The 12309-nt window shown below is 56.6% G+C and overlaps 1 protein-coding gene across 1 annotated transcript in view; it reads right to left on the bottom strand.

The window, feature by feature from the left end:
* Positions 1 to 10597, bottom strand: part of TEAD3 (TEA domain transcription factor 3) — a gene marked incomplete at its 5' end in the record, with an annotated part of 28868 nt that extends 18271 nt beyond the window's left edge. The window contains one exon of the mRNA XM_029069662.1: positions 10427 to 10597. Coding sequence (XP_028925495.1) covers positions 10427 to 10597 — 171 coding nt within the window. The remainder of the gene's footprint in view (positions 1 to 10426) is intronic.
* Between the last annotated feature and the right edge of the window lie 1712 nt (positions 10598 to 12309).

Genomic DNA, 12309 nt, shown 5'->3' with positions numbered 1-12309 from the left:
TTGGTGGCTCCCCCCCCATTCCCCTTCCTCCACCCTCTCCCCCTCCCTAGCGAGGGGGTGATGTCAGCCCCCCGCCCCGCCCCTGGGGGAGCGCTGTGGCCAAATAAGGAGAACACGGCGGAGGGAGAGTGTGCTGGGGAAGGGGGGAGAGGGAGGGGGAAGGAGAGGGGGGCCACTCCGAGTGGGCGAGTGGGCGGGGGCTGTGTGCAGCTGGTGAGCAGAGGAGGGGGGGAGGGGGAGATCTGGAGGGGAGAGTGGGGAGGTTCGGAAAGGGGAGGTAAAGGAAAAGAGCAGACCCCCCCAACCCCATTCCTCACCAACTTGCACATATGAACATGCAGACAAATGCACACATACACACACACACACACACATTCACTCTCTCTCTCACACCCAGCGGCGCCTGGTACCTCAAGTTGGTACTTTCCCGAGTACCCAAACTAGAGAGGGTTGGGAGAACAGGACCTAGGGGTAGCTATAGGTGGATCAAACCCCCCTCCCATGCCCCTCCAGGTCCCCGCTAGGTATGTGACATTGGGAAGAAGTCCTCTTAGAACCAACCTGATGGGTCTCAAATTCCACATGGCAAGAATCTCTCCTTTATCCCTAGATCCCCCTCCCTCTCCATTCTGGGAGCCCACCACAACCCTCCACAAACTGAATCGAATAGTCCCAGTATGCTCCCTAGGAGCTGCCTCTGGCCTCTCCCAGGCTGCTTTCCCACAGCTATCCCAGGCCTTGGGGAAGGAGGCTGAGAAAGGAGGCTAGGGTGGGCTGACAGGGAGGAGCTGAGGGAGGCTGGCAGATGGGCAGTGGGAGGGCAGGAGGGAGTGTGGGAGGGGCTGGTGGGGAGTTGAGGGGGACTGTGACCCTGGGAAATGTTTCCCTCTCTGAGCTCTGACCCTAGTCTGACTCCCTGAGAACCAGGTAATCTTCTTGAGGTCAGGAATCACGTCTACCAGCTTTAATATATCAGACTTTCCCAAGTGTTTAGTACAGTGCTGGGCACCCAGTAAGTGCTCAGTAAGTACCCTTGAGGGAATGAATGAATGGAGACAATGCCAGGATCCAATTGAGGGAAGGGGGCCTGGTGGGCGAGCCGGGGGTGGATGAGTCGAGGGCCCTAATGGACAGTCGAGGACCTGAATGGATTCAAATCCCGGGAGCCTTACCCAGCCCGACGTCCTAAGGAGGCCCAGCTCACTTCCAGGGAGGAGGTGGGGCCCTGCATGGGAAGTCCTGTATGTGTTTGTGGTGGCTCCGGGGGCCTGCTCTAATTCCAGCAGGCCACAGGAAAAACCACCCCGGTACTAATGCTGAATGCATGTTGGGAGGTGCTGCCCAACTTGGTCAAAGGAAGCCTGAAATAGGGGTGCACGGGTCCTGCCATTCTGGTGGCTCTGGGGGTGGGACCCTTCTTCCCTCCTTCCTCCAAGATTCGGGGGTCACTGCCTTGCTTTCAAATACCATCTTCTGTCAAGTGGGATCACGGAAAACCTGAAGGAGTCCAACACCCCACCTAGCTGACCACTGCAATAGTGCCTCTCCCACCCCCACACCACTTCACCTTTTCATTCATTCATTCAATCGTATTTATTGAGCGCTTACTGCATGCAGAGCACTGTACTAAGCACTTGGGGAAGCACAAAATAACAATAAAAAGTGACAATCCCTGCCTACGTTTCCAACCTCAGACCCTCCTCTCCTTCTACTTCAGAGCCAAGTTCTTCCGATTCCCATCCCCTCCACCCCCACCCCGCCAACCCTGCGCTGCCCAGAGCCTTTCCCATCTATCCATTTCTCTCTTTCACTCCCTTCCTTTGGCCTAAGGTTGGCTGGATCAAGAGGTCCTCCCCATGCCCCATCCCCCCAGCACTCAGTCTTGCACGATTCCACCTGAGGTGAGGAGGGGAAGTGGCCAAGTCACCTTTGGGGCAGGAGAGAGAGAGATAAGGGGCCTCACTCCCTGCTGTGTGTTCCCTCCTGCCCACTCCCTTGGGCTGGAGCACCAGAAGAACCGGCCGGACCGCTCTCCGGAGCAGAGGCCGGAGACCCGGAGTGCAGGCCGCAGCCCAAGGAACCCCAGTGCCCTTCAACCAGGCTCCCGGACGGGCCCCCTCTGCCTCTCTTCACCTTTGTTCTCCTTCATTTCTTCCAATGGCTCCGGGTTCCGGCGGTACCCAGACCCCAAGGCCCTAATTTTGGGAGAGGGGAGGCCTGGATGATGCCTCTCTGGGACAGTTAAAGGAACACTTCAATTGGGCAAGTCCTGGCAGGGGTCAACTCCCCATGCTTCTCTGATCCCAGCGGTGTGGTTCAGCCCCTTGCATTAGACAGCGTTAAGGATAGGGGCAAGGGGCATGAGGGAAAAGAGGGCAGGAATCCTGAGGGAGAGGTCCCTCCCTCTAGAGATCTTGGGGACTTGAGGAGGGGAGCGGTGGGGGGGGTGCCAGGAAGTCTACGGTTTATCTCCTCTTCACCGCAACCTGGATGAAGACTCGGGGGCCGGGCTCTGGGAGGAAGGGGAAGGAGGGGTACGGTTAGGGTTGAGAGTAGTCAACGGGAAAGTCGCAGATTCCCTCCATCCTTCACCTCGTCCCCCTGCTGTTCCGACGCTCTTCCCCCACCCCTCCACATGTCCCTAGCTGGGGCCCAGAGGTGGTCCCTGAAGCCCCAGGCGGGAGGAAGTTTGGGAAGAGCTGAGTTTTGGGCCACCCGGACCTGACTTGCAGGCCCAGCCCTCGGGGAGACCCTGTCTAATGGGCCTTCTCCCCCAACCCTGGGCGGGAACAGGCGGGTCCCGGAGCAGAGTCTATTCTTCTCCAGGAGAAAATAATTTACAGAGCAAACTGGCACCACTCCCCACTCCCTACCCTCCCTCGTCTTGCTTCCCTCCTCCCCTCTCACTAATGTGCTTCTAATTTGGGCTGGGCTGCCGGAGGTCTCTTCACATAAAGGGGATTGGAGGAAGCTGGAGGACGAGAGAGAGTTGAGGGAAAGACGGGACTGGGGTGGGGGACAAGGGAAGAGAGAGGGGAGAAAAAGAGTGGAGGACTGAAGGAGCGTATGGGAAAAGGGGACAAGGAGGAGTTTCACTGCACAGGATCTTGTTCCTTTTTTCAGGAAACTAGGAGAGGGACAGTCCCTAGTGAACAGCTTCTATGTGGACCAAAAATCTGGAGTGAGGGGGTGCGTGGGAGAAAGGATGGGACTCAACTTCTGACTTCCAAACTCCTCCTCCATCCCAGTCCCATCCCAGTGCTTAGAGGAGCAGACGGCTGCCTCTGCAGTTTCCTCGTACAGTCACAAATGGGGAGGGTTTTGCATGATCACACAGTGTCAACCATGCCTAGACACCCACTGAGTATTGTGTACATGTACACACACCAGTATCGCTGTGCTCACCTTCACCCACAGTGTGTCATGCACAGATATACCCACACTCATTTGCTTATAGAGAGTCATCTGTGCATCCCCTTTCCCTTGATAATAGATTTGATTGTGCACATCCACACGCACACACACAGAGTGTCACCCATAGGTGGGCTCGACCCAGACTACGACCGAACCCTTCTGGGTTAGGACACGCCCTGTGCCCATCACAGCTTCCCTTTTATGGCCATTCCAGACCAAGGGATGCCATGACATGGCAGCTGGGCCCCTAATGTATGTGCCTGAACCTATTACCATGGCAATTGTACAACCAGGAAATGAGACCTGGGCATTCTTCTGGTCCCTCAAACACTCACACATACACACACTCTGGGATCCTCACACTAGAACTCTTTATGGATCAGAAATCCCAAGCCCGGCATACCTTGGATCTTGGTACGCATCTGGCCTGGAACCAGCACCCCATCTTGGAGTGGAAGTATGTAAGTTTCCTGGGTGTTCTGTTGTGTCAATGCCGGTTGCCTCTGTGGCTGGAAATTGTAGTACCAGAAACCCAGGAGACTAGCACACATGCATGGCTACTTTCTCCCACGAGGGGGTCCTGGCCACTTTCAATTTCATTTGAAAGGAATCAGGGCCTGGAATTAGTCGAACCTGACCCAACCCACTTCAGGTTCAACTTTTGACCAGCCTGGCTTTGCGGTTTCCGGCAAACCATAGGCTGGATTTGGCCCATGCCAAACTTTCTCCCCACACGTGAAAGTATCACGATAACACAGTAACACGAAAACACGCACATCTACCTATGGCAAAGCCTTTTACCCATACATACACCTGGCGGATCTCTCACGGAGAAGCCACGTCTGACTCAAATAGCATTCACCCAGTGAGTCTATCACACACAGAATGAAGATCTCATGTATGTAAAATCTGTCACACACTCACAACAGGCCTCACTCAGTCACATGATGAATCTCACATAGACCAGTCTCATGCATACGCACCGCACACAGAGACTCTCACCTACATGGCAAGTCCCTTTCTCTTTCACACATGGTGAGTCTCTCACAGACACCTGAGTCTCTTACAAACAGGTCAGCAGTCACATAGTAACAGTGTGTCTCTTGTGTCTCCCTCTCCATGTGCAGTAAGTGTCTCTCATACATGGAGAGCCACCCAAGGCAAGTGGTTTTTTACATATGCATGGTGAGTCTCGCATAACTGATGAGTCTCTCACACACGGGGAGATATCACATACACACAAACGTGGCAAATCTCTCACTAGGCTCAATCTCTTACCTACAATTTATGAGTCAGTCACACACACAGAGGCCCAATGAATCACACACACAAATACAAAACACCCAGCAAAACTCCCACATGCACATAGTAAAGTCTCATTCACACTGGGTGAGTCACTCCTACACACACACACATACACACCGAGTCTCCATCACACATTGTAAGTCTCCAACATACACACCAGTATTATTATGTATTTGTTAAGCACTTACTGTGTTCTAAATACTGTTCTAAGCACTGGGGTAGAAACAAGTTAGGCTCGATACACTACCCCATCCCACAGGAGGCTCACAAATACAGTGACTCTCTCACACACACCTGGCAAGTCTCTCAAATACTTGGTGGATCTCAAAGACATAACCGTAGTTTATTTATATTAATGTCTGTCTCGCCCTATAGACTCTAAGCCCTTTGTGGGCAGGGAACGTGTCAACCAACTCTATTATATCATACTCTCCCGACCGCTTAGTACAGCGCTCTGCACACAGTAAGCGGTCGATAAATACCACTGATTGGCTGTCTTACACACAAAGACATCAAGAGTCTCTCTTGCACATGCACCAAGACTCACACTCATACAGCGAATCTCTCTCTCTTATCCAAACCCATATATAAATATGTATAGGGAGCGGGTTTCAAACACATGTTCACAAAGTCTCTCACATACACATACACAGGATTCTCACTTGCACATGTTTAGAGAATCACACACCCAGCAAGCATCTCTGACATATTTACAGACCCAAGGCAAATCTGTCACACACAGCCTGTCTCATACAAATGTTGAATCTCAGGCACACATATGGTGTACCCATCTTAGAGTCACCTAAATTTAATGAGACGGTGTCCAATTTGCTTGCATTCACCCCCGCGCTTAATACAGCGCCTGGCACATAATAAGCGCTTAACAAATACCACAATTATTATGAGTCTCTCCATCTGTACTCATACATATTTTCCCCACACAGTTATAGTGAGTCCTTCTCCTTCATGGGGGTTTTACGCACACTGTGAAACTTTCTCCGTTCCCCATATATTATTCCATTCTATTGTACTCTCCCAAACGTTTAGGACAGTGCTCTGCACACAATAGGTGTTCGGTACATATTGTTGATTGATATACACTCATACACGGAGTCTGTCACACTCGTATACACTCAAAGATTGAGTCTGTCACACTCGTACTGACAGCAAGTGTCAAAAACACAGAAAGTGGCATCTTATACATACGGTGAGTGTTTCACATGCACGTGCCTGCACACACACTCACCCACAGTCTCATACATGGTAAGTCTCACATACAGACAAGATGTGGTGAAACCAAGATAGAGGGGAAGCTCACACACACACGAATACACGAATATATGATGAATCTCTTTCTCAGGCACATATGGTGAGTGTTATACACACACTGTGAAACTCTCACACAAACTCAGTTTTACACACTCATATTTGGTGAGTTTCATCCATCCTCAAGGAGTCTCACACGGACACAAACAGAGAAACAAAGGACGAGTCTCATACACATTCCCAGTGAGCGTCCCATACGGTAAACCTGGTCCAGTAGACTGTAAGTGCGATGTGGGCAGGGAACATGTCTACCAACTCTCGCGCCCAAGCACTTGGTACATAGTAAGCACTCAATGAATAGCAGTGACTGATGGGAAATTAGGCAAATCTCATTTTCACACACACGTAGTGTCTTTCGCATTCAGTCTCATGGCGAGTCTCTTACATACATACAGTGAGTCTCTCACATGCATGAGACAAGTCTCTCTCACACAGGGACATGTGGTAAGTCTTTCTCGGAACAGACAGACACAAACAGTGATTAACACACATACTTAGCAGATTTCACCCCCAGAGTTCTGCCTTGGCTGTAAATCTGGAGTGGGGACTAGCGTGCATTAAGCTGGGACTCAAATCTGGACCCAGTGGCCAAACCCCAAACTGATCTGGAAGATAGGCCGGGCCAAGCCCGCTCTGGCTTGTTTCCAGGGTGTGTTGAGGCGATGGGGAGAGGGGAGAAGCTGTTCACTGATGCACATTTGCAGTTGGCCCTGTAGGCTGCTGGGAATTTCAGTTCCAGCAGCCCAGGAGGCTATCACACCTGAATGCCAGTGCCACCAGGTGTGGGACTTGAACCGGTTGTGGTGCGGTCCGGATTTTTGTCCAGTTTGGTGGCGATGAGTTACTTTCCTTTAATCTACAGTGAGGGAGCTGCAGGACGCTGTATGAACCAGGCCTGAGTCTGCACATCCTTCAGCCGCTCTCACACCCAGTCGCCTGCTCGGACGGCCTCACACACGTCGACGAAGCAAGTCGCTCACCATCAGTGGATCCCCTACACAGTCAGTCTCTCTCTCTCCAGTACACACACACACACACACACACACACAGAGTCACTCACTCTCACTCCAGGTCAGTTCCTCTATCATTTCCTGTTCCTTCCGATCTGGCTAAGAGTGCAGGAAGCAATCAGAGTTCCAGGAAACCACAGAGTCCAGGGCTTCTTTCCTGGTGGGAATTAGGACTCCATAGGGCCCCCTGGGGGTTAGTGTGGCTATGGCTTCCCCCCGCCCCCCACCCCTTCAGGGGCAGCCCAGTGGACCCCCCCCTTCCCCTCTTAATACCCTGAACCCTCCCACCTCCCCCACCAGACAGAACCTCAAGCTCCAGCTGGGCTCCCTCCCTCCATCTTCTGTAGCCACCACTTCGGGAGGGGTCCACCGGCCGAAGAGCAAGCTCACAGAGCAGCCCCGGGGGGCTGGGGCGGGGGCCCGCCCCTCCAGTCCGTGGGCAACGGGGGGGCCCTGCCTATCCACCAAGTCAGCAGGGCTAGGGACACTGTGGGACTCTTCGCCACATGTCTTACATCTTCTGCTGCCACTGGATCTAGGAAGGGAGGTACCATCAAGGAGCTCACCGCCAGGGTCCTGCTGCTTCCCCGATCCGAGTCTGCCTCGGCTCAGATCAACTCCTGTTCCCTTCCCCCTCCACTCCTCCCACTTACCACTCAGTCCACTAACACCTGGCCCTCCTTCTTCCATTCCCTCCTTTTGGAGGACCCCAGAACTTTCCCCGCAGCTGAGCCCCCAGACCCCCTTCCTTCATTCGGCCTATGCTCTTTTAACACCTTTGAGGCCAGTAGTCAGCTGAAGGTGGTACCTCATACTCCTGACTTGGGAGTTGTAGGCGAAGGGGAATCCATCCACAGTTCCTTCTTCCCCCTACAGAAACTGTTCCCCAAGCCTTCTTCCTGGGCTCGACCAATCAGCGGTATTTATTGAGCGCTTACTATGTGCAGAATGCTGTACTAAGAGCTTGGGAGAGTACAATACAACAGAATTAGTGGACACGTTCCCTGCCCATAATGAGCTTACAGTCTAGGGACTACAATCTACAGACCAGCACATTTCTCCCTGCCACCCTCTATTTCTTACTCTTCTGGCTCTAGAGCCCTGAGGTCTGTCATTTGGATCCTGGAGGAAATGAGGATGTCGGCAGAAGGGGGAGAGGTCCCCCACCTCATAATGACATTAGCCGTAGCCCAAACTGGGAGTCGAGTGTTTTGGGTTGGCTCCAGAACCTCGCTGGACACCCAGTTTCACCCTCTCATCCTGAAGTGCTTTGGATCTGTCGACGGTTGGGTGGGTGGGGGTTATCCCTAGCAGGTCATCCCTCCTTCTCCACATTTTCCTTCTCCCAGGAGAGTTAACCCCTTTCGCCTCTAAAGTCTAGGGCAGTGGAGACTGGACTCTCAACTCCACGAGGGGTCACATTCCCTCGAGACTGTAAGCTCATTGTGGGCAGGGAATGTGACTGTTTATTGTACTCCCCCAAGGGCTTTAGTACACTGCTCAATAAATACGATCGACTGACCAGGGAAGGTCAAGCACCTTTTCCTCTGTGGTTTCTACTGCCACGGCCAGGCTTCTAACTTAGTGTCTGTATCAGTCCCTTATTGGGTTCACATTGTGTTCATGAGGGTTCAATCCCTCTTCACTTCCTTTCTGTTTTCCCCTCAGGTGGCCCAGGCTGAAGCCTTGGGGGAATCCTTTCTTGGGAGGAGCCAGTGACCAGGGGACAGAGTTTTCCAGCCTCCAGCAGGAAGCAGGCCCTGCCCACACTAGAAAGGACCCAACAGAGGTAGGGGCAAAGGGGACTGTGGCACATGGGGGGGATGGAAGCAGGTAATATTGCCATGGAGGAGAAGGGGAGCTGAACCGTGAGGCTTCCCCTTCTCTTGGGAGAAGCAGGTTGAATAGGACCCTGGATGGACTGGGGGTTTGGAAGGTTGGGGGGGAAAGAGACGAAGACAGAGAGAGCCTCTTACCCGCCGCCCCAGACCAAAGCAGCCCCCCGGCCCCAGCCTAAACTTGAACCTCAACATCAACAGCCCTGCCTGGAGTCCCTAGAGCTTGGTGGGCATCAGGAGGCCCCGCATCGAAGCCTTGGGACTCCTGGACATTGGCAGGGAGGGCAGGACTGGGGGAGACGGGGACCCCCGACTGGCTTAGAAATCCCTGTGAGCCCCTCCGCATTGCCTGCTTCCCTCTTGCCCCCTTCCCACCAGGTGCCCCTAGGGCTGTGTGTTCAGGCCTGATCTGGCTCTCTCTTCATTGCAGAGAAAGCAGAGCATCTCCTCAGCCTCCCTGCTCCGGTTTCCCCAGCTTCCAACACCCTTCTCCTCATCTAGTTTTCGTTCCACCGGGGTTCCCACCAATTTCCCCTCGCTCACCCCAAGACCTGCCACGGGAGCCACCTCTCTGGGATTCCCCTTCCCGCCCCCCCCCAAAGGTTTCTCCACCATGAACCCTGGTGTTCGGCCTGGCCTGTCCTGGCCTGGCTTGGCTAGGGAAGAAACCGCTGAGAAATCCGGGTGGAGAGTTGGGCAAGACCCAGAGCCCGAGTGAGACCATCACGGCGGGGCCGCTCCCGGGAGATGGGAGAGGGTCCCACAGCCTCCCGTCCCACCCCGTCCCGTCTCTCCGGGGCCCAGACACTGGGCTAAACTCTCGTCCCGCGGCCCCCACGGCTTTAAACTTGATTTCGTGTGTCCAGAGACACTCGGGGACACGGAGGAAGAGGGAGAGAGAGAGACTGCCCCGGGTAACAACACAAAAAGTGCTAGGCCCTCGTTTTACTCACAGGCAGACACGCGTGTACACACACACACACAAACCCACACGCGTGTGCACACACACTCATCCCGCCCCCTCCGTGGTCCGGCCGCCGGGCCGGGGCTGGGGAGGGCTGGGGAGGACTGGGGAGGCCGAAGGCCCGGTCGGAGGGAAGCCCAAGCCCGGGAGTCTAAAGGGCGGTGGGGCACTAAGTGGCGGAGCTCAGCGGCCTGGTCGGAGGCTGGGGGTCGGGGGGCTGCCAGGCTGGGCTCCAGGGGTTCCAGAGGGGGGGAAAAGACCCCCCATCCACACACACACCCCTTTCCTCCGCTCGGCCCCTGCCGGACTCCCGGACCAGCAGGCCCACTGGTCACAGCTCCCCCCTTCCCGGCCCTCCACGGTCTCCCTCTCGGGGTTCCCCCGGATTGGGGGGTTGGTAAAGCACCAAGGGGCGGGGCTTTCCAGAGAGGACCCCCCCCCCCCCGCCCTCGACTTTCCCTCCGATCTGAAAGTTTTGTCCGGCTGGACAATGGGGGGACCCCCCGCCTCAGCAGGACTGGTCTGCGGCTCCCCCGGATCAGGACCGGCCGCCCCACCGCACCACTTACCTGGTCCGAGTTCTGGGGTCTCCGGTCGGGGTCGCCGCGGGGGCGGTGGTTGGGGGGGCGGGATCGTCGTGGTTGGGGGGGGGGGTGTAGGGCAGGAATGTGCGGAATGAGCCGGGTGGGAGCGGGAGGCGTTGGGCGCGGAGGAGGGAGCGAGAGGGGCGGAAAGTTTGTGCGGAGGAGACGGGGCGGGGGGCGGGAGTCGGGGAAAGGGGGGGTGGGGGGGGCTGGCCGGGGAGGGGCGGGGCGGCCGGCCGGAGGGACCCTCCCCTCGGGACTAAACTCCTCCTCTCCCCCCTCCTCCTCCTCCTCCCCGGCCTCCGGGCCTGGTCCAGCCTCCCGCGCTCACCCCGTCCTCCGGCCCCCCAAAATGACCCCCGGGGTCGCCCCAACCCCTTTTGTCCCCCTGAGAGGGTCTGTGGGGCTTGTTGGGGGGTCGCTGACCTGGGCTGGGAAGCCCGGGCGTCCTTTCAGAGTCGGGGCTGGGGGGGGGGGGGGTCACTCGGGCTTCGACGCTCCTCTCTCTCTTCAGGTGGTGCCCAAGGGAGACAGGACTTTTTGGGGGGTCCCCCGCCTCGCTGACCGCCAGGGCCCCCCAGGACAGGCCGGCCCGGCCTGGCAGGCTCCGGCCCTTCCCTTCCACCGCTTGTCCCGGGTCCTAGGGCGACCCCCCGACCCCTGGCCCCCCGGACTCCCGGCCAGGCCCGGCCCGGCCCGGCCTTCCTTCCCCGCCCCGGCGGCTGATCACGTTTGCCTCCTCTCCCCCAGCCGGTTTGTCCGGTTCCCCGGCTTTCTCGTTTCTCGAATATCCCGTTTCCCCATTTCCCGGTTTTCTGGTTTCCCGGATCTCCCGGCACTTCTCCCGCCCCCCCCGCCCCCCGGACCCCCCGTTTTCCTTGTTTTCCGCAGCTGGCTCCCCCGGCTCTGCCCCGGCTCTCTCCCGGCTTCCCGGCCCCTTTTCCCAAACTTTCCCCGCCGCTTCCCGAAGGCGGAGCCCGAGAGCGCCAGGACCCAACGATTTCGGGGTGGGCGGGGGTCGGGGTCAGGGGTCAGGAGTCGGAGTGGGGGCGCCGGGCCTGGCCACCTCGGCCGGGCCATGGACTCTCGGCTCGGGGATGACCCCCCCCCCCCCTTCCCACACCACCACCACTCCTTAATTCTCTCCCTCCAGGACCCCAACATCCACCCGTGCCCTTTCCTCCAGTTTCTCATCCCCCCTCCGGGACCCCGACCCCCGACCCTTACTTCTTCCTCCTGTTTCTCACTCCTTCTCCAGGACCCCTATCTCCACCCGTGCCCCTGCCTCCCATGTCTCATCCCGCCTCCACGACCCCGATGCCCACCCATACCTCTTTCTCCCGTTTCTCATCCCCCCTCCAGGACCCCTACACCCACCCGTGCCCTTTCCTCCCGTTTATCATCCCACCTTCAGAACCCTACACCCACCCGTGCCCCTTCCTCCTGTTTCTTACCAGCCCCCCCCCCCCCCCACCAAAATTGTCTGTGTCCTCCCGGATACTTTGGGTTCTAAGCGATGCGACTCCCTCGTCTCGCAGTGAATCGGTGCTCTGGGACAGGAAAACGACTTTTTATTGAGAACTGCACCCCTCCTCTCCATACCCTGTCCTGGCTCTCGGGGCCCAGTTCCAAATCCCCTTTTTGCCTGGCATGGGGGTAGAGAAACAACCCCCCCCCCCCATAACTGTCCCTCCTACCCCCACTCCTGGACAGGAAGTGACTCAGAAAAACGGGGGAGGGGGGCAGGGAGAGGGAAGGAGCAAATCTCTTCATCCAGATGTGCTACTGCCCGCAGCCGGCTCCAGTCCAGATGTTCCTCATCTCCGCCAGACCCCGTAATCCCGCCCCTCTCTCAATTCTCCCGCAGG

The sequence above is a fragment of the Ornithorhynchus anatinus genome, chromosome 7 (genome assembly GCF_004115215.2).
Source record: "Ornithorhynchus anatinus isolate Pmale09 chromosome 7, mOrnAna1.pri.v4, whole genome shotgun sequence".
In the NCBI taxonomy this organism is placed as follows: Eukaryota; Metazoa; Chordata; class Mammalia; order Monotremata; family Ornithorhynchidae; genus Ornithorhynchus; species Ornithorhynchus anatinus.
The sequence above is the reverse complement of the archived record's forward strand: the minus strand, read 5'-3'. Positions and strand labels throughout refer to the sequence as shown.